Genomic DNA, 27,190 nt, shown 5'->3' on the forward strand with positions numbered 1-27,190 from the left:
GGACCGCACGCCTGTTAGCCGCCGCGTCGTACGATTGGCCGAGAGCCGCCGCGCCCCGCCTCCGCCACGCAACGCGTCGTGCGATTGGTCGAGGGACTGCGTTCCCGCCCGGCGCGATGTAACGCGGCCTCCCATTGGCCTCAATGTGACCTATGAACCATGGCGGCTCAACCTGAATCGGCGCGGCGATGTAACGACCGGTCTGATTGGCCGAGCGCCCCCCACACTGTCCCTCTGGCGCCTAAATGTGAAAGGCGGGAGATTCCCCTCCCCCCCACCGCCGCCCGGGCGTCAGGTCGCGGCCCCGCACTCAGTGGTGCCTGAGGCCCGGTGATCCTCGTTGCCCCACCGGTCGGTGGAGGACAGCAGGCCGGCGGCCGGTGAGATGGCGGCGCGGGGTTTAAAGCCAAGGGGAGGGAGGGAGGGGAACGATGTTCCCGGTGGCGGATGTAGACCCCGGCCGGGGCGCGGGTGAAGGTGGCTTTCGTTTGTACTTCCCGCCCGTTTCCAGGGAGATGGCGGGGCGGGGCGGCGGGAAGATGGCGCCTCCTAACCCCCCCCTCCCCTCCCCTCCTCCCATCATTACCATCACCGCCTCTTACACCCTCCCCAGCGTCCACCCCCATCACCGCCCCTCGGGGCCGCCGCCATCACCACCACCTCACGTCCACCAGGTTCAGGGACCCTTCCTTCCCAGCTGAACCATCCTCTCACCAATAGACAATAGGTGCAGGAGGAGGCCATTCGGCCCTTCGAGCCAGCACCGCCATTCAATGTGATCATGGCTGATCATTCTAACTCTATCTAACTCTCTCTTGAATGCATTCAGAGAATTGACCACTGCCTTCTGAGGCAGAGAATTCCACAGATTCACAACTCTGACTGAAAAAGTTTTTCCTCATCTCAATAGACAATAGGTGCAGGAGTAGGCCATTCAGCCCTTCGAGCCAGCACCACCATTCAATGCGATCATGGCTGATCACTCTCAATCAGTACCCCGTTCCTGCCTTCTCCCCATACCCCCTCACTCCGCTATCCTTAAGAGCTCTATCCAGCTCTCTCTTGAAAGCATCCAACGAACTGGCCTCCACTGCCTTCTGAGGCAGAGAATTCCACACCTTCACCACTCTCTGACTGAAAAAGTTCTTCCTCATCTCCGTTCTAAATGGCCTACCCCTTATTCTTAAACTGTGGCCCCTTGTTCTGGACTCCCCCAACATTGGGAACATGTTTCCTGCCTCTAATGTGTCCAATCCCCTAATTATCTTATATGTTTCAATAAGATCCCCCCTCATCCTTCTAAATTCCAGTGTATACAAGCCCAATCGCTCCAGCCTTTCAACATACGACAGTCCCGCCATTCCGGGAATTAACCTAGTGAACCTATGCTGCACGCCCTCCATAGCAAGAATATCCTTCCTCAAATTTGGAGACCAAAACTGCACACAGTACTCCAGGTGCGGTCTCACCAGGGCCCGGTACAACTGTAGAAGGACCTCTTTGCTCCTATACTCAACTCCTCTTGTTACGAAGGCCAACATTCCATTGGCTTTCTTCACTGCCTGCTGTACCTGCATGCTTCCTTTCAGTGACTGATGCACTAGGACACACAGATCTCGTTGAACTCCCCCTCCTCCTAACTTGACACCATTCAGATAATAATCTGCCTTTCTATTCTTACTTCCAAAGTGAATAACCTCACACTTATCTACATTAAACTGCATCTGCCATGTATCCGCCCACTCACACAACCTGTCCAAGTCACCCTGCAGCCTTATTGCATCTTCCTCACAATTCACACTACCCCCCAGCTTAGTATCATCTGCAAATTTGCTAATGGTACTTTTAATCCCTTCGTCTAAGTCATTAATGTATATCGTAAATAGCTGGGGTCCCAGCACCGAACCTTGCGGTACCCCACTGCCATTCCGAAAGGGACCCATTTATCCCCACTCTTTGCTTTCTGTCTGTCAACCAATTTTCTATCCATGTCAGTACCCTACCCCCAATACCATGTGCCCTAATTTTGCCCACTAATCTCCTATGTGGGACCTTGTCGAAGGCTTTCTGAAAGTCGAGGTACACCACATCCATTGACTCTCCCCTGTCAATTTTCCTAGTTACATCCTCAAAAAATTCCAGTAGATTTGTCAAGCATCATTTCCCCTTCGTAAATCCATGCTGACTCGGAATGATCCCTTTACTGCTATCCAAATGCTCAGCAATTTCGTCTTTTATAATTGACTCCAGCATCTTCCCCACCACTGATGTCAGACTAACTGGTCTATAGTTACCCGTTTTCTCTCTCCCTCCTTTCTTAAAAAGTGGGATAACATTTGCTATCCTCCAATCCACAGGAACTGATCCTGAATCTATAGAACATTGAAAAATGATCTCCAATGCTTCCACTATTTCTAGAGCCACCTCCTTAAGTACCCTGGGATGCAGACCATCAGGCCCTGGGGATTTATCAGCCTTCAGTCCCATCAGTCTACCCAAAACCATTTCCTGCCTAATGTGGATTTCCTTCAGTTCCTCCATCACCCTAGGTTCTCTGGCCCCTAGAACATTTGGGAGATTGTGTGTATCTTCCTCAGTGAAGACAGATCCAAAGTAATGGTTTAACTCGTCTGCCATTTCTTTGTTCCCCATAATAAATTCCCCTGCTTCTGTCTTCAAGGGACCCACATTTGCCTTGACTATTTTTTTCCTCTTCACGTACCTAAAAAAACTTTTGCTATCCTCCTTTATATTATTGGCTAGTTTACCCTCGTACCTCATCTTTTCTCCCCGTATTGCCTTTTTAGTTAACTTTTGTTGCTCTTTAAAAGAGTCCCAATCCTCTGTCTTCCCACTCTTCTTTGCTATGTTATACTTCCTCTCCTTAATTTTTATGCTGTCCCTGACTTCCCTTGTCAGCCACAGGTGTCTCTTACTCCCCTTAGAGTCTTTCCACCTCTTTGGAATAAATTGATCCTGCAACCTCTGCATTATTCCCAGGAATACCTGCCATTGCTGTTCTACCGTCTTCCCTGCTAGGGCCTCCTTCCAGTCAATTTTGGCCAGCTCCTGCCTCATGCCTCTGTAATCCCCTTTGCTATACTGTAATACCGACACTTCCGATTTTCCCTTCTGCCTTTCCATTTGCAGAGTAAAACTTATCATGTTGTGATCACTGCCTCCTAATGGCTCTTTTACCTCTAGTCCCCTTATCAGATCAGGATCATTACACAACACTAAATCCAGAATTGCCTTCTCCCTGGTAGGCTCCAGTACAAGCTGTTCTAAGAATCCATCTCGAAGGCACTCTACAAACTCTCTTTCCTGGGGTCCATTTCCAACCTGATTTTCCCAGTCTACCTGCATGTTGAAATCTCCCATAACCACCGTAGCATTACATTTTTGACACGCCAATTTTATCTCCTGATTCAACTTGCACCCTATGTCGAGGCTACTGTTTGGGGGCCTATAGATAACTCCCATTAGGGTCTTTTTACCCTTACAATTTCTCATTTCTATCCATACTGATTCAACATCTCCTGATTCTATGTCACCCCTTGCAAGGGAATGTATATCATTCCTTACCATCAGAGCAACCCCACCCCCTCTGCCCACCTGTCTGTCTTTTCTATACGTTGTGTACCCCTGAATATTCAGTTCCCAGCCCTGGTCCTCTTGTAGCCATGTCTCAGTGATCCCTACAACAACATACTTGCCCATGACTAACTGAGCCTCCACTTTATTTTTTATACTACGCGCATTTAAGTACAACACTTTAACTTCTGTATTTACCTCCCCTCTCACATCAGTCACAATTGGCCCTGCCCTTAATTTCTTTTCCCCTCTAGAACTTCTGTTCCCATTCTTCCGAGAGTCATTTGCAATATCTCCTGTATTCCCTTTTACCTCATCTTCATATTCACAATTTGTTAACCCCTCCCCCCCACTACTTAGTTTAAAGCCACAGGTGTCACACTAGCAAACCTGCCTGCCAGAATGTTTGTCCCCCTGCTGTTAAGATGTAACCCGTCCCTTTTGTACAAGTCACCCCTAGCCCAGAAGAGATCCCAGTGGGCCAGAAATCTAAATCCCTGCTCTCTGCACCAGCCCCTCAGCCATAAATTCATACCCTCTATCTCTCTGTTCCTGGCCTCACCAGCACGAGGTACCGGTAGCAGTCCAGTTCTAAATGGCCTACCCCTTATTCTTAAACTGAGGCTCCTTGTTCTGGACTCACCCACAACCAGAGAACAGTGCTGAGCTGCTATCTCCCCACTTTCGAGACCCTGGGACTATCCCTGATCGGACTCGCCTTGCACTGAACGTTATTCCCATATTCACGTATCTGTACACCGTAAATTAATCCGATTGTAATCATGTACAGTATTGTCTTTCGGCTGACTGGACGGCGATCAAACAAAAAAGCTTTTCACTGTACGTCGGTGCACGTGGCAATGAACTGAACTGCCACTCCCTTTCTCCCTCCACATCGTGTCCCTCACCAGTTGCCCCTCTTCCGACCCCCATTGGCCCAGGCCATCCCATGTCCACCACCCCATCAAGGTTGCTGCCTCCTACCCCTCTCTTGCCACTGCCTCCCCTCATTGACACTGCACCTCCACCAACCCCTCACACACTTCTTCCCCTCACTGACTACCACCCCTCAGGGCCACTGCCTCTCCCTGCCCCCCAACACTCAGCCCCTGAACCCTAATTCCCACCCCCCAAATTGTCCACCACCCCTGGCCACCCACTAACTCCCCTCACGATCACTATCCGTGCCCCCCACCACTGAGGAGCCAACAACAACGCGCTGGGCTGAAGGAGCTGACCATCGATCCAGGACACCAGGCCTTAAAAGTCAGAAAAAAAGAAACTGCACATCTCCTTGGGCCAAGTTTCAGACACTTGGATGTTACAAAATGGTGACTCTGCGTGCTGTTCCTGAAGATGATCTATTATACTTGTGTATAGTATGTTTAGACTGAATAGCATGCAGAACAAATTATTCGCTGTATCTCTGTACATGTGGCAATAAACAACTGAAAAGGCCTCAATGTCACCAAATGTTTCTCCACTTTGAGCATCAAGGGCCTGATGTTTCTCGTACTTGAGGACATTTTATTTTTTAACGGAGGCTTTGCCCACCTCCTTGAATCATTTCCTCTTGTCAGCTTGGTAATCTCTTGAGGACTAGTGGGCAAATGGAACTTGGGTAGATGGGACATCATGATCTACTGGGATGATTGGTCCGAAGGCCTGTTTCTGTGCTATATGACTATGATTCTCTAACTCCATGCCATGAAATGGTGCAGAAGATGTTACCGAGGCTTGAGGTATAAGGGGAGGGTGGATAGGCTGGGACTTGTATGCAGCAGAGGAGTCTGTGGGGTGGCCTTATTGAGGTGTACTTGAGAGGCATGGATAAAGTGAACGCTGTCTTTTTCACCCAAGGTTAAGGATTCTCCAACTAGAGCATAGGCTTACGGTGAGGGGCAAAAGAATTAAGAAGGGCCTCAGTACAAATTTTCCATTCAGAGTTGTCTGTAGCTGGAAAGAGTTGCCAGAAGAGGCTATGGAAGCAGATATTATGGGTTTTCATATCATATCATATCATATATATACAGCCGGAAACAGGCCTTTTCGGCCCTCCAAGTCCGTGCCGCCCAGCGATCCCCGTGCATTAACACTATCCTACACCCACTAGGGACAATTTTTACATTTACCCAGCCAATTAACCTACATACCTGTACGTCTTTGGAAGCCACTTGAACAGATATGGATAGGATCGAGAGGACTATGAGCCAAATGCAGAGAAATCTGACTAGTCCATCACGCCAACTTGGTCTGCGTGGACAACGTGGGCTGAAGGTCCTGTTTCCATGCTGTACAGCACAATGACAGAGCTTGGAATAGTGTGTCTATTCAGGAATCTAGGAAAAACAGCTTGTCCATTGATAATCACTGAATAAGTCGGGTCTGGGTGCCACAATCTTGGCTGGAATAGGAAGTTACACTTTACTGATACTTCAATGTATCTGTTGTACCTTGCAGAGACCATATTCGTGATATCTTTACATTGCTTTGAGGTGCCTTCTAAAAGTAGTCTAGGGTTCAGAAGCATAGAGAGCACTACTACCCAGTAGACTACAGGCCCTCAGAGACATAGCGTGGTTCAGACAGGAACAGACTCTTTAGCCCACCATTTCCATGCAGACCTATTGATCAGGCAACTGAACCATCCTATCAACAACTAGAGAGCGGTCCTGAGCTACCATCTACCTCATGGGAGATCCCTTAATCAGTCTTTACCTTGCATTACACGGTATTTATTTTATTCTGTACACTGGACGGCTTGATTGTGATCATGTATAGTCTTTCCGCTGACTGGATAGGATGCAACAAAGCTTTTCACTGTCACACGCGACAATGAAGCTAAACTAAAACCTTTTTATTCATCTACACTAATCCTATGAGACCTTATCCTGTGTCCACCACCTCCTCTGGCCTACAATTTCAGATATCAACTGCGACAGATGTTTAATAAACAAAACTTACCGTAAGATCTCCTTTAAAACTCCCACTCACCCGAATAAACATGTGCTCTCTTGGTTTCGTTACTTTTCTCAACCTTATCTGTCGCTCATGACTTGTATCCTTCTAATGGATCTTGTGTGCCTAGTTTCCAGTCTTGACTCAAACATCCTTTTCCAAAGGTTCTCCCAAACATTGACTTCTTTCTTCAACCTGTTCAACTGGAGGTTGGATCATTGAGTGCGTTTAAAGAGGGAGAGAAATGTTTGGGAAATTGAGATCTGGGGCAGATCAGCCATGTTTACATCAAGTGGCAGGGTAAGCTTGAGGGGTTGAGTGGCCTAGTTCTTGTTTCATCTTGCATTCTATGTCAAATGATCTATTCAAGGAGGAGAACGACACACATCTTGATAGCCAGGGCAATCCCTGTTGTGAGCCAATGTTTTTCAAACAACTTAATTACCATTGAAGTTATTGTGTGTTGCACAGATTGCAATATAGGAAAAGCAGTGGCCAAAGTAATTACACTTCAAAAGCACTCAATGAGCCATAAAGCACATTGAGAACGACAGGATGTGAAAAGCATTCTATAAATGAGAGCTGATTTTCTTTGCTTCTCCCTTCAGCCAGATATCAAACAAACCATTTATTCTGCAGACTGGCACAGCACACTGGTTCGCCTCAGCGACTGCAGGTTCAAAGCCCGGTCACCCCAGCAGAGAAAGCTTGGAGGGAGAAGGAGGAACATAGACTGAACAACACACTGACGATGTGGTACATTCCTCTGCAATCCAATAACTATTTTTTTGCATTAAACAATTTCACTCTCAAAGATATTTCTGATCTAATGTACCTCGTTGTGGCCCTCTTGCACTTTCTCTGTAGCTGTAACTATATTTTGCATTCTATTCTCTCTTTTGCACTGGCTGTTATACTCGTGAAGGGACATTGCACATTGATTTTGGCTAAGATCAAGTGTAGTATCTAATGTTCTTATAAGAACAGGGTAAGTATAAGAGCAGTATTTGCATTAGATCATCGACGAGGAGCGGAGGTCAGGAGCACGTGTCTGGTTTAGGGGTGGATCCATGCTGGTTGGGTAACCAACCTAACACCCTTATCCAGGTGGGATGGCAGCAGCAAGTGGAGCTGGAGGGCAGGGTATCCGGAATACCCTGCGAGTATCGGTGAAGGACCTCAAGGAGGGGAACCCTCTCTCAAGGGATCTCTTCATCAAGAAGGTGCTGCTGGAGGCCTGTGGATTCAAGGCCGGGGACATCTTCTGCCTCCAGGACTTCCCAGGTAACGGATACTTCGACGTTACCTTCCAGAACCCGGCGGGATGGCAGAAGTTGCTGCAGGACTTCCGGGAGAAGGGAGATGAAGCCCCGCTGTCGCTCCTGAAGGTGCAGCCGCTCTTCACCCTCCCCACCCAGAGGGAACGGATGATCACGGTGCACATGTTTAACCCACATGTGCCCGTCGTGGATGTCCTCACCTTCCTTGCGCGCTACGTCGAAGGGGCCGGGAACTGCGTGGATATAAAGGACGTGTTCGGGATCTGGACGAGCAAGAGGCAGGTAAAGGTGAAGCTGAGGGTGGATGGGAAGGGATTCATTGTCCACCCTCCCTCGGTGTTTGCTATCGGAGGGAACCGGGGCTACATGACGTACGTGGGGCAGCCCAGGGTGTGCAGGAAATGCAACAAACCTGGGCACGTGGCGGCAGAATGCAGGACAGTCGTCTGCAGAAACTGCAAGTTAGAAGGCCACGAGACAAGGGATTGTAAAGAGAGTAAGAGCTGCAACCTGTGTGGGGAGGCAGGCCACCTTTACAGGACCTGCCCTAAAAGAGCAAGCACTTATGCACAGGCGATAAGAGGGGCCGCTGCCAGCACCCCCAGGGTGGACGAGACGCCTCCTACCACGGAAAAAGCCCAAAAAGGAAAGGAGAGCAGGGGCGAGGACAACGCGACCACCAGGAGCCCCCAACCGCAGGACAGAGCCCCCCAGGCCCCTGCCCACGAGGGTGAGTCGATGGAAGAGGGGGAACAGGAAGAGGAGGAATGGAAGGTGGTACAGTCGAGGAAAACATTGAAGGCTGTGCGCACGGAGAAAAAGGCGGAGGGGGCAAGCAAGTCCCAAAAAAGAGTCCTCTCCCAGGACGAGGCCAGCAGCCTCTCCGCATCGGAGGATGAGACGACCGGGAGGAGCCGACAACGGAGGCAGAGGCAGAGGAAGGAAACGGGGGAGGAGGAAGGTAAGAAAAAGAACGTGTCTGTTGCCCCCCAGCCCCAGGAGACTGGGAGCAGTGCCAATGGGCCCCAGCCCCAGGAGACCGTGAGCGGCACAACGGCCAATGGGCCCCTGCTCCGGGAGACCGTGAGCGGCACAACGGCCAATGGGCCCCTGCTCCGGGAGACCGGGAGCGGCACAACGGCCAATGGGCCCCTGCTCCGGGAGACCGGGAGCGGCACAATGGCCAATGGGCCCCAGCTCCGGGAGACCGGGAGCAGTGCAGTGGCCAATGGGCCCCAGCTCCGGGAGACCGGGAGCAGTGCAGTGGCCAATGGGCCTCAGCTCCAGGACACTGGGAGCAGCGCAGGGGCTTCGCCAGAAAATACACCCTGTGCTGAGGAAGCCACCAACCTGTACCACTACCTGTGCGACAAAAATGTGCAGGAACTGAGCCAGATGATTGGCATGCGGGAGGATCGCCTGGGACAATAAAGGACAATGGAGCTGAAACTGGCATCCTTAAACGTGCGCAGTGTGAAGAGCACTGTGCGATGTGTATCCGCCTTGCAGTACCTGGCCAAGGTAAAGGCGGATGTGACTTTTTTACAGGAGTGCGGGCTGCCACACCTTCGCTGCTATCGGAGGTGGTCGCGATGGTGGCCCCACGGACTGTCGGTATGGTCGGGGGGAAATGATTGTCGTGCGTCCGGTCTGGGGATCTTGCTGCGGGGAGGGGGCTTCACCATCACTGAGGTAAGGGAGGTGGTGGGGGGTCGTCTCTTGGTGGTGGATGTAATGTACCGTGGTTCTCCGCTCCGGCTGATAAATGTGTATGCCTCACCCAGGTGGAGCGAGCGGGTGGCCGTCCTCCAGCAGCTCCCACCGCTGCTGGCCACGTCTAGACCGCTCGTTCTGGCCGGTGACTTCAACTGCATCATCGATGCGGCTGGACGAACCGGCAGTGCCAACCACAGACTGGACGGCACCTCCAAACTCCTGGTGAAAACGGTCAAAGATGCAAAGCTGCGCGACGCCTTCAGTGACCCTGCAGGCGGAGTCCAGCCACGGTTCACCTGGTCAGGACCAAACGGTTCAGCCCAGTCCCGGATAGACTTCCTCTTCACATCGAGGGCCGTCACGGTCAGACACACCGACCTCGCCCCGGTGTTCTTCTCTGACCACTGCCTCCTTCAGGCCACCTGTCACCTACAGGAGGACCGGAAGGCGGGCAGAGGGACGTGGAAGCTAAACGTGGAGCTGTTGACCCCGGAGAACGTTAAGGAGCTAAAGAGGGACTACGCATGTTGGAGAACTGTGAGGCCCCTCTTTGACTCCCAGACACTCTGGTGGGAGGCAACGAAGGAGAACATCAAGAAGTTCTTCGTCTCCAAAGGTGTTCAGAGAGCAAGACAGGGTAAGAGGGAACTGTGTCAACTCCAGACAGATTTGCAGCAGCTACTCCTTCTGCAGAGGAGAGGGGTGGATGTGAGGGAGGAACTGAGAGAGTTGAAGGGCCGGCAAGCTCGGCTCTTTACCTCTGAATCCTCCAAGATCATCTTCCGGTCCAGGGTCCGCCATGTTGAGCAGGATGAGACGTGCTCACGTTACTTCTTCCATAAGGTTCACAGGGGGAGCTCTGTGATCAAAAGCCTTAGGGAGGAGGACGGCTCGGTAACATCCTCGCAGACAGACATGCTCAAGATCTGCAGATCCTTTTATAAGGATCTGTACGATGTAAAGACCACAGACAGCACCGCCTCCCAGAACTTCCTGTCCTCCATCACGGAAGTCTTGGACGACAGCAAGCGGGAGAGTCTGGACCAACCACTGACCCTGGAGGAGCTGACTGGCTCCATCCGTTCCTTTGACTCGAGTAAAACTCCCGGAGGCGATGGCTTACCGGCAGAGTTGTACTCGGCTCTGTGGGACTGGGTGGGCCCGGACCTGCTGGAAGTGTACAACGATATACTCCTAGCAGGCAGCATGTCAGACTCTATGAGGAAGGGCAACATCACCCTGATCTACAAGCAGAAGGGGGAGATGAATGACTTAAGGAATTGGAGACCCATCACATTGTTGAATGTAGACTACAAGATCCTGTCTAAGGCCATCGCCAACCGGGTCAAGTCTGCTCTGGGACAGGTGATCCACCCGGACCAAACCTGTGCTGTACCTGGCAGGAAAATCTCAGACAGCCTGGTGCTGCTGAGAGATACCATTGCCTACGTGCAGGACAGACGGGTGGATGCCTGCCTGGTCAGCTTAGACCAGGAGAAGGCCTTCGACAGGATATCGCACACGTACATGAGGGACGTGCTCTCCAAAATGGGCTTTGGGGAGGAAATCAGGAAGTGGATACAACTGCTCTACTCTGATATCTGTAGTGCAGTACAAATTAATGGGTGGGAATCAGACAGCTTCCCCGTCAGGTCTGGAGTCAGGCAGGGTTGCCCTCTTTCCCCTGTCTTGTTCGTCTGTTGCATTGAACCCTTTGCCGAATCCATCAGGAAGGATGCGAGCATAAGAGGAGTGACACTGCCAGGCAGTGGGGGCACTCAGGTCAAGGCCTCCCTGTACATGGACGATGTCGCCGTTTTCTGCTCGGATCCAGGGTCGGTCCGCAGACTGATCAGCGTCTGCGACCAGTTTGAGTTGGCCACGGGGGCCAGGGTAAACCGCAGGAAGAGCGAGGCCATGCTCTTTGGCAACTGGCCCGACCGATCTTCCATCCCCTTCACCATCAAGCCTGACTTCCTGAAGGTGCTGGGGATCTGGTTCGGGAAGGCTGGGGCATGTAACAAAAATTGGCTGGAGTGGATAGCCAAGGTGGGGAAGAAGCTGGAGCTGTGGAAGCAGCGCTCCCTCTCCATCACGGGGAAAAACCTGGTCATCAGGTGTGAGGTGCTCTCGGGGCTGCTGTACTTGGCGCAAGTGTGGCCCGTCCCTCCCTCCTACGCCACGGGGATCACCCGGGCCGTCTTCCGTTTCATCTGGGGGTCGGCGATGGACCGGGTGCGACGAGCCACAATGCACAAGTCGGCAGACAACGGGGGTAAAGACGTGCCCAACGTCGCCCTCATTCTGATGGCCACTTTCGTGTGTGGCTGCACCAGGCGGAGCATAGAGCCAAGGCACGTGGGCACCAAATGCCACTACCTGCTGAGGTTCTACCTGTCCCCGGTGTTGCGAAGGATGGGCCTGGCGCAGATGCCACGCAATGTGCCAGTCAGCTGGACATTGCCGAACCATCTGTCGTTTGTGGACAGGTTCTTCCGGACCAACACCTTTGACCACAAGTCCATCGGGCAGTGGTCAGCACGGAACGTCCTGCAGGCACTGCAGGGGAATGACTCCATGGATCCTGTGGCGTGGTTCCCAGAACAGACAGCCCAGCTTGTCTGGCAAAATGCCTCATCGCCAGTACTCACCAACAAGCACCAAGACCTGGCTTGGCTGGCGGTGAGGGGAGCCCTCCCAGTCAGATCCTTCCTGCACCGCCGGAACCTCACTACCAGCGCACGCTGCCCTCGGGACGGCTGCTACGGAGAGGAAACGGTGGCCCACCTCTTCAAAGAGTGTGGATTTGCCAGGAGAGTCTGGAGAGGTCTGCGGGGGTCCCTGTCACGATTCATTCCGAGCAGCTCCGTCACAGAGGACTCTGTGCTCTACGGACTGTTCCCAGGGACGCATTCCGAGACTGACATCGAGTGCTGCTGGAAGGTCATCAACTCGGTGAAAGACGCCCTTTGGTCTGCCCGATCCTTGTTGACCTCCCAGCGGAGCGAGCTGTCCGTCAAGGAATGTTGCCGACTGGCCCACTGCAGACTGCAGGAGTACGTGCTGAGGGACGCTCTGAAGCTCGGTGCAGCCAACGCCAAGGCCCTGTGGGGGAGGACCACAGTCTAGGGTCCTTCCGCTGCTGGACATGGGGGGCAGGGTGTGGTGGAGAGAGACGCCCCTCCAAATAAGGGATATGTATGTAAATGTATGTAAAGGTCTAAGTAAATGCCTGTATTGAATATGTAACCTCCGGGAATGTCGGATGGGTTTGTTTTAAAAATGATGGTTTGTAAATGATATTTATAACTTGAATAAAGTATTTTTTGATAAAAAAAACAAAAAAAAAAACTAAAGTGTAACAAAGAACTGCAGATGCTGGTTTTAATCAAAGATAGACATAAAATGCTGGTGTAACTCAGCGGGACAGGCAGCATCTCTGGAGAGAAGGAATGGGTCGTTAAGGGTTGAGACCCTTCAGACTAATGTCAACTCCCCTGAAGGGTCTCACCCAAAACGACATGCATTCCTTCTCTCCAGAGATGCTGCCTGACCCGCTGAGTTACTCCAGCATTTGATGTCTATCTTCGATATTGCACTAATATTTGGTGCGATTTGCCTGGATAGCACACGTTTTTCTGGGATTAAATATGTCATAAGTTCCTGTGATGCACCGGAAGCCATTTTGGTTTTAGGTTTATTGTCACGTGTACGACTGTACAATGAAAAGCTTCATTTTGCATGCTATCCAAATCAAATCAGATAATCATATCATATATATACAGCCGGAAACAGGCCTTTTCGGCCCACCAAGTCCGTGCCGCCCAGCGATCCCCGCACATTAACACTATCCTACACCCACTAGGGACAATTTTTTACATTTACCCAGCCAATTAACCTACATACCTGTACGTCTTTGGAGTGTGGGAGGAAACCGAAGATCTCGGAGAAAACCCACGCAGGTCACGGGGAGAACGTACAAACTCCTTACAGTGCAGCACCCGTAGTCAGGATCGAACCTGAGTCTCATAGGTAGAGCAAAGGGGAAGATAGAGTTCAAAATATATTTTTCAGCACTGTGGTGTAACAATTCCAGAGACAATAAAGTCCAATGTTCACAATGAGGTAGAGGTGAATGTGACAGTACCCTAATTTGTGGAAGGACTGTTCAGAAGCCTGATAAATTGGGGGAAGAAGCTGTTATTGTCTTGTGGTGCATGCATTCAAGCTTCTGTTTCTTCTGCATGACGGGAGTGTGGAGGAAATGACCAGAGTGGGAAAGGTTTTTAATTACGTTGGCTGTTTTCCGAAGACAGCATGAAGTGCAACTATTCCATAAATGCAAACTGAAGAAGCCTTTCCAGAACTGGAACGCTTGGACAAGAACCCAACGATCAGGGTGATGATGTCTGGGAAATGAACATGTAAAATGCCGCAATATTCATAAACCACTATCCCAAACATCATCGTGCAATTCCCAATTGCACTGTTTGGGAGCAATAACGAGGTTGAACTTCCAGAGATCAGGGATTTCATTTCACTTGAAAGACAACACTTGTCTTTTACACAAGTCACAAGTATATGAATGAACAGATATGACCCCCATTTCTCATTGGAATATAATTAAACATACACAGCAATTTATTTGATCAAACAAGCTAATTATCTGAATTTATCTACTTTACCTTTACACAGAACTTCACATAGATGTTGGCAGAAGAAATTGGACATTTTGCCTCATTGGCTTCTAAACAACACATGACAACTCCAGACCCCAGAGCAATTTACAGAATCACATCACCTTGCATTTGAATCCATCTTTTCCTATTCCTCTCACACTGGGTGCTATGCAAGCTCGATGTCATTGACTTGCAGATAGCACAAGGGTGGGAGGAGGTGTGATTTTAATTGGTTTAACACCCTATTCATCTCCCATGGTGAGCAGGTAAGAAAGGCATGTAGTTCCTTTCAATTATTCAATAGAATCAAAGCTAATTGTGATCAAACTCTACTTTAAGTCTTAATAATTCTGGTTAATAAAACTCAACCATAAGTTAAAAAATCAAACCTGGCATCAATTGACATTGAGAGTTATAGAGTCAGAGCATAGGAACAGGGCCTTTGGCCAAACTCATCCGTACTGACCACGATGTCCTGCCCAAGCTAGTCCCATGGCCCATATCCTTCTAAACCTTTCCTATCATGTACCTGTCCAAGTAACTTTTAAATGCTGTTACAGTATCTGCCTCAACTCCCTCCTCTGGCAGTTCATTCCATATACTGACCACCCACTCAGTGGAAACGTTGGCCCTCAGGTCCATATTAAATCTTGCCCCTCTCACCTTAAACAGATGTCCTCGTTTCCAATCTCTCACTGAAAAAACTATTCTCAACATCAATGCACAATGACATGAAAGTTCCTAGAGTTTGAAACATTTTTTTTAAATCACAAATAATTTACCCTCTTCCCATACTACACGTCAGGGAAGTACCCAGTGCAACCTCAGTCCAACACAGTTAAAACCTTTTTGTCCGTCTCCCCAAACCTTCGAACTCTACCTCACCGTTCAGCTCCACACAGCTAGCATCTTCACCAAGCACAGGGGTCCCCGATTAACAGCTGATGCAGAGCTTTGGATTTGTCATCATCTTCCACAGTTAACAACCAGGTTAGAGTCACACCACATGGAAACAGGCCCTTCAGCCCACTGTGTCCATGCTGACCATCAACCACTCATTTGCACTAATCCTGCATGTCCTCTCCACATTGTGCCACTCACTTACACGGTAGTGGCAATTTACAATGACCAATTAACCTACCAACTTGCATGACTTGATTCAATTATATCTGCACTTTGGCACCTTGTTCAAAAACTGGTGTTCCGACCAATGCAAGACCCAAGGACCACAGTGTAAAGTTAGCAGAGACATCATTGCTCACACATCTGGGGTGGAAGTGATCAGTCTGAAGGGTCTCGACCCGAAACGCCACCCATTCCTTCTCCAGAGATGCTGCCTGTCCCGCTGAGTTATGCTAGCATCTTGTGTCTACCTTCAATTTAAACCAGCATCTGCAGTTTTCTTTTCTACACATCTAGGGTGGGACTTGAACCCACAATCTTCAGGATTTGACATCAGAGTATTACCACCTAAACCATGGATGACACTCAAACAGCCCTGGTGTTCCATCAAACGGGCCTTGGCTTCATCAGGTACAGACAAATCAAGAGACTTTGCACTTTGACATTTTTTTTTTATTAACACCAACTGTATCTTAAAACAAAAAGCACAACGAATATTTCAGGGAAGCAGTTTGACAATTAGTTTGATGACCTTCTCCAAGCAAACTGAAGCCACGTTAAACATCAGATTTTTGTTAAAATCAGGTTCAGCCCATCCCTCCAAATGTTTTATGTATTTTTAAGGATTAGTACAACATGGCTCGTTTGCAAGTTAATTCTACCATTTACAAAGATATCTCCCACATCCCTCCCTCCCCACCCCTCCCAATACACGCCAGTTTGTACCAGTTTTAAGGCTTTCAAAATGGTTATACGTGAGCAGAGGGATCAGGATGCTTTTCTTGCTACTCTTAAGCAGTGTTCCCAGGCTAAGGGGTCTTTTACTCACATCAATTTGTTCAAGTATTAAAGTTATATAATTTCTTTTAAAACAATTTCTGTGCTAAATTGTAAATTAACAGTCAAAATGGCCTGGGTATACACACAATTCATGCATCCTATTCTCATAATGGTCCCTAGCCCATTTCATTTTAAAATGAAAGCTCATCTAGTACAATGTTTTTATTTATACATCCTATTTTTATTCGACGTGGCTGTTATTGAGATGTTTTTTTTCCTCTTTATGAAGGACATCAACGGTTAAACTGAGGCCTAGAAATAATTAAATAAGAATTAACTCGCCTTGACCAGGGAGGAGGGAAGTAATTACATTACCACAATATAACCAGCAGGTTTGCTTCAGTGTTCTAAGTTGTCACCAATCAAACATTATAAGACCATGCCACTGTCTGCACACACAATAACACATTTCATTTCAAGTGCCAATAGCTTTATTTTTCTCTTAAAAATGAGGTATAAACTACATTCATTTCCAACCACTGTTAATAGGCAACAGGTTCTAGCCATGAAATATACTTTCCAACTCCCCTTCCCGTGGCAAGGCAGTGGGACAATGGTGGCTCAGGGCTCCTCTGATCAGACGGTCAGGTGCGCTGCTTTGCGCTGCAGCAGGAACTGTTGGATGGCCTCGGCGTCCCGCTTCAGCCATGCTCCGTTCAGCAGGATGTTCTCACAGGACTGTTGGATGGTTCGCTCGGCTGCTGGGGCCGGGTGAGTCTCGAAGAAGCTCTGGAATGGAAGAAATGGTGATGAACAAACACCATTACTATCGCAGGATAAAGACCAACACTAGGAAGCTTAATGTGCAGAAACTAGCAAGGGGTCGGTAATGAATCCAAATTCAGGTCTCCAAACATCACACAGTTAATTTTTAAAATGCAAAGAATTACTGGAACATTATTGCAGCAAAATGAGGTGCTCTATGTTCTCACAACATAATAACATAAATGGCTAGAACATCTGCTTTCAGTGTTATTGGGGCAAGTGGGTGAGAGTGGAGGTGGACATTGCCAAGAGCCACTGGAGAATCTACTCACTCTTCAAACAGGATCACTGTCACTGGATCGTGGCTATTCACCGGCTCCTGATACGATTTAACATTTGACTGAAGGAATGACACTTCTGACCTCTTCAGGTCAGGGCAGTATCTCTTCACTGAAGTGCCAGCCTCGATTGTGTGTTAAACCTCTTGGAGAAGGGTTTACCAGTTGTCTGGCTCAGAAAAAATATGTTTCTATATGATTGAAACTTGCACTGTGTCAGGCAAGTTGATTTTCTTTATTTTTAGATACAACATAGAAACAGGCCCTCCATCCTACTGAGACCATGCACTGCCCAAACCATCCTGTCTGGATGCCTCGCAGCTTGTCAAGGCAACCGCTCTGCCCAAGACTGGAAGAGATTGCAGAGAGTTGGAGGCACAACCCAGTCCTTCAGCCAAACCAGCCTCATCTCCCATCAAGTCCATCTGCTCGTCATATTAACTGTGGCACAAGGAAAAGAGCAGCTGGAGAAGACGGTGCACAGGACGTCATGCCTGCCGCTCCAATGAGTGGACTCACCAAGTTTGGTTTGAGTGAAGAGGGTCAGATCCTATTCATTATCCTTCAATAAATCTAATCTCATACAACTGAATTTTAAAATTCATTAATGTAAATCGGATATCTTATAGTAAATACAATAAAGAACTTTCACATCCTGGTAGTTAATTTGCAATGTTCATGACCATCTGTTGACGCTGCAGTCAGAATTTCAAACACTGGGGAATACTCCCCAGGTACATGCATTTCACAAGGTCTCTTTTACCATTATACAGCGTGGAAACAAGCCTTTCGGCCCGAGTCCGCGGGTGATTAGTCACTGGTGTCAGTCAGAAGGCATTTTCAGAGGGGAGGAGTGGAGCGGGGAGAAGCAATGAGTAAGGATTTGTAAGAAAACAACTGCAGATGCTGGTACAAATCGAAGGTATTTATTCACAAAATGCTGGAGTAACTCTCAGGAGATGCTGCCTGACCTGCTGAGTTACTCCAGCATTTTGTGAATAATGAGTAAGGATTTGTTAAATAAGGTAATTCTTTGAGCGTGAACCAAAATAGATGATGTTTTCTGGTTTTGCAGTTGAAGGTTAAGTGAAAGGGTGTAGCATAGAAAGAAAACTGAAAATTAAATTCAGCAGCGTAAAATACCTGCGAAATGCAGAGGACAATGAGGTGTGAGAAGGCGAATGGGGAGAATGTACATGTCGGTACATTCAAAGTGTTAGTTCCCAGTCTGTTGGTGACTGGTCTAGTATGTTCAGAAGTTCATACTAAGTACTAGAATTAGGCCATTCGGCCCATCAAAACTACTCCGCCATTCAATCATGGCTGATCTATCTGTCCCTCTCAACCCCATTCTCCTACCTTCTCCCCATAACTCATGACACCCTTACTAATCAAGAATCTGTCAATCTCCAACTTAAAAATATCCATTGACTTGGCCTCCACAGTCGGCTGTGGCAATGAATTCCACAGATTCACCACCTTCTGATTGAAGAGATTGCTCCTCATCTCCTTTCTAAAGGTACGTCCTTTTATTCTGAGGCAATGTCCTCTCCATCCAGGCTTTTCACTATTCGGTAAGTTTCAATGAGGTCCCTCCCCATCCTAAACTCCAGCGAGTCCAGGCCCAGTGCGGTCAAATGCTCATCTTATGTATTTTTATTTATTTATTTTTTTTTTAAAAAAAATTTAAATTTATATAGCGCTTTTCATATACTCAAAGACGCTTTACAGAGATTTAGAGAACATAGGGAAATGAATAAATAGATAAATAAGTAAATAAGTAAACGAACAGAGAAAGGAGACAGAAGGTGAGGTGACCTTCAGTGGTTGAAGGCAGTACTGAACAGGTGAGACTTCAGCGATGTTTTGAATGTGGTGAGTGTGGAGGAGTCTCTAACGGTTTGGGGTAGTGAGTTCCATAGGGTGGGAGCAGCGATGGAGAAAGCCCTGTCCCCCCAGGATCTGAGTTTGGTCCGGATGTGGGGGGATAGGAGATTGGCAGCAGCAGAGCAGAGGGTGCAGGTGGGAGTGTGCCTGTGGAGGAGGTCGGTCAGGTAGGATGGGGCCAGGTTATGGAGGGCTTTGTAGGTTATGAGGAGGATTTTGTACTGGATTCTCTGGGGGATGGGGAGCCAGTGGAGTTTGTAAAGGACGGGGGTGATATGGTCACGGATCGGGGTGTGGGTGAGTAGACGGGCAGCGGAGTTTTGAATGTATTGAAGTTTATTGATGATTTTAATGATGATGTTAATGTCCATTATATTTATAACGTATATGTAAATGATAAATATGGGAGAAAAGCAGTTGAGCTGGCAGAACTACAGGCTGTGGTAATCAAGTCACTTACACACACCTACAGAACACTTGCACATCATCGAACAAAACACAGCTGCAAAAGCAATTAAGTAAATTTTACACTATTTTCCTTTATGAATGGTTTACAGAAGCAAGTAAAACATCTCACGCAAAGTGCCTCTGGGAAACTCTGGAGAAAAATCAATAAGCAATTGATGGAACCATTAATCACTTAGCAGGCTCAGTAATTCCCCTTTAAATGACACTATTAATTCTGTTACAAGATAATAAAATAACTACAATCCCTCACCTCTTTTCACAACTGGAGTAGAAGAATCCACATTGCAATCTGCAGGGTGGTCTGAAGGCATAGCAACCGCAGGTTTTTAAAAGCTTTAGATAGGAGTATTCCTTTACCAAGTTAATCCTCTGGATTCTCTTCTAGTTAATTAACAACCCACCACCCTTTTAACTGGAGAGGCACTCCTCACAAATTGTCTTTTATCCATGTGCAATAACTAGCTTTAAAAAATATATATAAAAAGGTTTCCATGTGGGAGATCTACAAGGACAAACAGCCTGAACAGGCGGGTGAATACCAACAGGCAAACAAATATTTCTCAAAAGAAAATGTTTTTGTACTCCCAACCTCAAATTAGTCATACAGCACAGAAACAGGCCCTTTGGCCCAAGTTATCCATGCAGACACAAGATGCCCCATCTAAGCTAATTCCATTTGCCCGCATTTGGTCCATGTCCCTTTAAACCTTTCCTATCCATATACCTGTCCGAATGCTTTTTAAATGTCGTTATTGTACCTGCCTCAACTACCTGCTCTGGCAACTCGTTCCATATACCCACCATCCTCTGTGTGGAAAACATTGCTCCTCAGATTCCTATTAAATCTTTCCCCTCTCATCTTAAACATATGTCATCGGATTCTTGATTCCCCTGCCCTGGGTAAAAGACTTATCTATGCCCCTCATGATTTGTGAAGGAGTAGGCCATTCGGCCCTTCGAGCCGGCAACGCCATTCAATATGATCATGGCTGATCATCCAAAATCAGTACCCCGTTCCGGTTCTTTCCCCATATCACTTGATTCCGTTAGCCCCAAGAGCTAAATCTAACTCTTTCTTGAAAACATTCAGTGAATTGGCCTCCACTGTTTTCTGTGGCAGAGAATTCCACAGATACACAACTCTGGGTGAAAAAGCGTAGAAGACTAAGGGGTGATCTGATAAAGGTGTATAAACTCATGAGGGGCATAGATTGGGTGAATACACCGTCTTTTCCCCAGGATTGGGCATTACGAACTAGAGGGCACAGGTTTAAGGAGAGAGGAGAATGATTTAATAAGCAAATGGGACTAACTCAGAATGCCAACTTGGTTGGCATGGACAGGTGGGCAAAACATCCCGTTACCAGCATGCTAGGAATCTGAGGGGGAACCTTTTCACACAATGGGTTGTGAGTATATGAAACGAGCCTTCAGGGGAAATGGTTGAAGTAGTTCCAATAACATCATTTAAATATATTTGGACGGGTATATGGATGGGAAGGTTTTGAGGGATCTGGGCAAATACTGGTAAATGGAACTAGCTTAGATGGGCATCTTTGTTGGCATAGAAGAGTTGGGTTGAAGAGCCTGTGTTTGTGCTGCATGATTCTAAATATGTATTTAGCTGGTCAACCTATGCTAATTTACAACACACAGTTAATCTGTTACTGAAGGAATACCTCCCATCATTGTAGGAATTCTTGTAATATTTAACAAAAAACAAAATTAGGCCAGAAAATTGCCAAAAAGAAAAGATTCAAATATCAGAAAATACTGGAATTATTCAGTTCAGGCAATATTTGTGTAGCAAATCATCAAGAGTTAATGTTTCATCAGAACTTGCTTTCTTTCTACACAGATGCTCTGACTTTCAGATTTCCTGCAGCAGCTGTATTTTAGTTTAGTAAAAAGAAAAGCAGAGGGTTCAGAGGATTCTGGGGTCAATTTCCACTCCAGAAAGGAAACCACAGCTGAATCCTCCACTTTCTCCACCAACCCAAAAAAACATTATTTACATCAACTCCGTTGCGACCAATGGGCAGCTTGCTGTCGAATGGTAAATACTAACCAGTTTAGGTTAGGAGCCAATAAAACTCACAGCTAAATCTAAAACAAGACGTTATAATACATGCAAATAATTGAGAATTATTTTATTACCTTGACATCAGCTGCCATCTTATCACCGGTAAAACCTTCCACTGTTAACTGAAGGTAGAAGGTAAGGGAGCAATTAGTGAGAGGACTGTTAACATCTTCATACCAACACAGTACGACCATACAGTGCATAAAAATAGCCCGAGTTGCTTCTGCCCACACAAAATTCATGTTAATAAACCTTCAGTTCTATATACTCATTCCATTCTTTAAACCTACCAATTTTGATGGAGCTACTGCCAGCCCTCCCAGCATCTCCTTTAATTCTGAATCTATTCATTTAGATTATTTTTGTGATGTGCTTTGAGATGTTGTTTTTCCCTATTCAGATGCAAGTCATGTTTCCTTTCCTATTTGTTCTTACCTTTTCACTACAGCCACATCTTCAGTGCCATTTAATTAAGAGACCTGCTGGGCCATTCCAAAGGGCACGGAACAGTCAACCACACAGCTGAGCGGCCAGAGATGCAATAAGACCAATTGAGGTGATGGATCACAGACTTCCTTCCATAAAGAGCATGGGTGAGCCAGTCAGAATTTCTAACAACCCAGGGTTGCAGAATTAAGGAGGGAATTTATACTTGGCACAGGGTAAAGGCGAGGTACTAAATATGCATTTCACAGCAGTATTCACCAAGATGGACATGGAGGATAGTGGGCTCTACTAATATGCTCAGGCCGTTTGAAGTCAACGTGGTGGTCATGTCGGGTCTCTCAAAAAGCATTAAGGTGAACAAATCCCCAGGACCTGTTGGGGGCCATCCCAGGTAGTCTGAAGAAAGGTCTCGACCTGAAATGTCACCCATTCCTTCTCTCCAGAGATGCTGCCTGTCCCGCTGAGTTACTCCAGCATTTTGTGTCTACCAGGTTACCGAGAGGCAGGATAAGAGATTATGGAGGCATTGACAAAGATCTTAGAACACAGGGCAGCACAGGAACTCTTTGTCCCACAACGTCTGCCTAGTATGATGCCCAGACCAACCCGTACCTGACTGCACATAATCCATATCCCTCCATTCCGTGCCCATACAATGAAGGCATGCATACCATATGCCTACTTTACTATTCTATCTATTTGTGTTGCCTTTTTCACTGATGGCAACACAAGACAGAGGGCTGTGGAAGTGTTCTCCTGGCTGGGGTCTGTGAGCTGTGCTGTTCTGCAGAGAGCTGTACTGGGACCTGTTGTTTGTGATGTATAACACATATGTATTATGGAATAATGATGGAAAGCTAGAACCATTTATTAATATATAACAATTTATTACTTGGAAGTAAACAAAAATTGGTCAATAAATTTGCAGATGACTCCAAAATTAGTGGAGTTGCAGACAGTTTAGAAGTTTGTCAAATGGCACAGCGGGATTTTGATCAGTTACAGTCTTGGGTAGAGAAATGGCAGATAGAGTTTAGTCCAAGTGTGAGGTGTTGCACTTTGGGAGGTTGAATGCAAGGGGAAAGTATAACGTTAATGGCAAGACTGTGAGCAGCTTTGATGTGTAGAGGGATCTTGGAACATTAACAGCCTCCCGAGATACAGAATCTAGGATATCGAAAAATGCCATAGGTTAGGAACACGTGCAATGGCTGCAATGTGTTACACATTTTGCAGTGTGATTTAACTCTACAGCCACCCAGTGAAACATTACGGTGGAATATTGATAATTGAAACTAAATTGCAGCATCCCCAAAGGAGCTTTCTTCAGCTGAAGCAGCAAAAAAATGAAGTCATCCCATCAAATATCTGTTTACCTTGATTAATCGTGATATTAAAAAGCCTCCTTGATAACGATTGTACAGTTCCTCCCAGTTGTCCTTTAGGAACTTCCAGGCAGCTTTCCTCCCCATTAAACTCCCGCTTGACACTCCACCGAGTACAAAGACCGTGTCCTGGGGACGAACTTCCTCCTAAAAGAACAAAATCAGAACTGCGGTTAAAATAGTTTTTTTTCTTTTAATAAACTTTTCCATTGTTGTGCACCAGTTTCACGAAGGCTAAAGCACTGTGTACAGGAATGAAACAAAGTTGTGTATTTAATGGTTCAATGGTCTGACCACCATTGTAAGGCATCAAATGTTTGTGCCTGAGATGTGGTCCCTGTAGGTACCAACTTGATAATAGCTCATCCAAATTGTAATTGGTCCATTTCTGAACGCCGACAGTTCCTGGGGACATTCAGTGATGCCCTCGTGTATTTAGTAGCAGCTCAGAGCACCAGTCAGCATTAGTGGGGAAAGGAGATTGGTAGCTCGCTCTTCCTGTGACAGCACATTCAACCAGATGCAACCCCTTTCAATACTGCTTTACACTGTTACTGGAAATGTGCCATCAATTATGACACACTTGCTGAATGTTACCCCTGAGCTGGAACCTAAAGATACAAGTCAGGTATATTGTACCACACAAGATTTGGCTTCCTCATGTATAGGGAGAGGGAGCAGGGAAGAGTGAGATGGTGGGAAGAAACATTGCCTTCATTCTGACTACATCCTCACTCATTTGCTTTAAAAGCAGGGAACGTCTGGAAACAGGGCCAGGTGGTCAAAATTACATTTCTTTGGTTTTATATACATCAAATTAAACAAATTTAAGACAAATTTAAGTGATTTCCATTCTTCATTCAAACAAATGTTGTTGTAAAGAAAAACACTGATGATGTGCAAGATTGTGCCATTCCCTGAAGTCAAGACCAGTGGTTTACAGTTTGAACAATTCAAGCTGCATTTCTATTGCGTGGAACGGACCTAAAGCCTGCAATTCTAAATCACATTCCGAGAATTGACAGCTCAGCAGCTTTGCCCAAAGTGCATCATAGCACCTACGTTTAAAAATAGAACAGTATTTATTAGATCATACCTTATACATCATAAAAATCCTGTTGATGCAAAGAGAAAAATGAGACTGAAGTAAAGTGTTGACGGGCATAATACACACATTTAAAGGAAAGAATAATGAACACAAGAGGCAGAAAGACAAAGATAGTTGTACTGAAACATTAGGCTGTATCGCAGGAAGATTGTTGGAAGCACAAAACACCAGTTAAGACCAGTTGGGCTTAAGAATTTGTTTCTGCACTCTTAAATTATTTGGAATTCTATACAAGACTTTCATAGTGTTGCAGACACAAAGTGCTGGAGTAACTCAGCGGGCCAGGCAGTATCTCTGGAGAGAAGAAATGGGTGACGTTTCGGGTTGAGATCCTTCTTCAGACTGATGTTTCACGGTGTTGTGTTGTATCCAAATCGAGACTTTAAACTCTGTGGAGCTCCAGGTTTGCTCTTGCATGCAGAGTCAGGAGGGTTCGGTGGCTGGGTAGAATTGAACCAAAGAGAGCAAACACAGTTCCCATTGTGAGGTCACAAGTTCTGCGCTAGCTTTTATTTTTCTTCATACACACTTGTGGCCACATGTGAACATCGCACTGTGGTTACATCCTCCTGTCAGTGACATGACTACAGTACCTTAGTGGACCCGGTTTAGGGAGAGAGTTTGCTTTAGAATTAATCATGAATCAGACCAGGTAACAGGGATTTCAAGCAGGTGCACGTTTCACGTATATTAAAGGCACCCACTGTTAATGCTGTGCAGGCACTACCAGAAAGTTGAGACCACAAAATCTGCAACAAAGATACAGTATATGCAAGGGTTTTGACATACATATAGCATTATTAATGAAAGGTTTGTGAGGAAAATAATTGATATTTTATACCAAATGCAAGTACTAACAACAAAGCATCATAGGGAAAAGTGACTGGTTAATTCTGCAACGAAAATGTCAACCAAAACACAAAAAATGTGTATTTATTTGCTGAACATGCAGGATATGAAAAATAAAATTATTAATTTGTACGCTGTAGCAACTAATGTACTAATGCAGCAGATTGCTATCAGCTGATCTTGCTTCTGTATTGCCAGCATTTAGGCAGAGGGGTCCAATGCTGTTTGCAGTGGTAGGATACATTAACAAATCTGCCTTGTTGTTTAAAAAAACCCACACTATTTAAGTTGTCAACATCATAAACAAAGACTAACTCTCCAGGCTTTTATTGTATCATTCACCCATAAATGGAAAAAACTACTGACCCTACCAAAAACATAGCTTAATTAAATTTTAAAAAATTGTTGTTCCAGCATGTTCACACTAAGCCAGAAAATTAAAAAAAACTCAAGGTTAATGCATCAGTCAAGTATCCAACAACACTAATTTTTCTTTGATTTACTCTTTTCAAAGCGTAGGCTGCTCACACCCCCTACAAGCGCATCTCCTGTTAGCGGATCATCTCATCTCGGTGGGCCATTCATGGAGAATACCGTGGCTGAGAATGTCGCACCCTCCCAGCTGGTGGTGAGCAGTTCCTGCAGGGAAAGAGTGACAGAAAACCTGTGGTTTAGGCCCCTGAGCAGAGCAGCCATTTAGAATAGTGCGCATCAGGGGGGGGGGGGGGGGGGGGGGAGAGACTGGCACAGACGTGGGTCTGATGATTTCATTGGGACACTAGTGGTGGATTTGGGATGCATTCTACTCTTGAACACCCTCAACTCAAGAGTTCCAAATCAAATTCATGTTTGTGAAGGGCTTGGGAAGATGACCTCAACAATGGTAGGTTTAAACATTTCATCTGGCACCACTACTTGGAGCGTGCTCTTGGGAGAAATCCAACAGGTACCGATAACCGGGGCAACCATAACAGGGAGTTCAATTATATGAACATTCAATGAAATATTTCTGTATAGAAACCAGGATGTTGAAATCCACCTTTAAAATTCAGAGCTACAAAACAGCTATATCACCCACATAACTTAATATTATCCATGAAGAATTTGAAAAAGGCACCAGCTTATGAACTTCAATAATTAACACCAGCGACATAAATCAGGGCGGCGTTTCCCTGTGACTGGAGTAACTAGGACTGGATGAGGAAAGAATAAGTCATTATTTAGTTTGGCACCATTAGTGTTCCATTTTCCAAAAACAATTAGGCAACACCTGGAGAGATGGGGTGGAGAGGAGGAGGAGGAGGAGGAGGAGGAGAAGGAAAGGCCACCGGAGGTTTAATTCTTTTTACACTTTTATTTAGAATAGTTAGTAAGATGAACTATTAATCTACTCAGACTTATATCCTACAACCACCCTGGTTGTGGAAGCTTTCTTCACAGAAAGAGACCGCAAGGGCAGGGCTGGACTCTCCTTGACTATGATGTCTTGGACCTATTATTTAGGAACTTGCTCAGCAGGGTCTGCTGAAACTACAAGTAGAGGCTGGAGAGGTGTCTTCGTACAGTGAGAACCTGTATAAAAGTGCAGCTTTGAGATCCACGAACGAAAAATGGGAGAAGAGGAGAGGCAGAAATTAAAGATGGTCCACTAATATTTTTTGGCTGGGTCAATCCTTTTCACGTTGCATCAGTGCCAGAATCACAGGTTCAAGGAGGGATATTCACTGTGTG

At 46.6% G+C, this 27,190-nt stretch overlaps 1 protein-coding gene across 1 annotated transcript in view; it reads right to left on the bottom strand.

Annotated features, from left to right (window-relative positions):
* Nucleotides 1-15,790: 15,790 nt before the first annotated feature.
* The window catches only part of npepps (aminopeptidase puromycin sensitive), a 136,016-nt gene continuing 124,616 nt past the window's right edge, over nt 15,791-27,190 (bottom strand). The window contains exons 21-23 of the mRNA XM_078424846.1: nt 23,494-23,649; nt 21,745-21,792; nt 15,791-16,918 (exon numbers count right to left, since the gene is read on the bottom strand). Coding sequence (XP_078280972.1) covers nt 16,766-16,918; nt 21,745-21,792; nt 23,494-23,649 — 357 coding nt within the window. The 3' untranslated portion in view covers nt 15,791-16,765. The remainder of the gene's footprint in view (nt 16,919-21,744; nt 21,793-23,493; nt 23,650-27,190) is intronic.

The sequence above is a fragment of the Rhinoraja longicauda genome, chromosome 29 (genome assembly GCF_053455715.1).
Source record: "Rhinoraja longicauda isolate Sanriku21f chromosome 29, sRhiLon1.1, whole genome shotgun sequence".
NCBI classification, from domain to species: domain Eukaryota; kingdom Metazoa; phylum Chordata; class Chondrichthyes; order Rajiformes; family Arhynchobatidae; genus Rhinoraja; species Rhinoraja longicauda.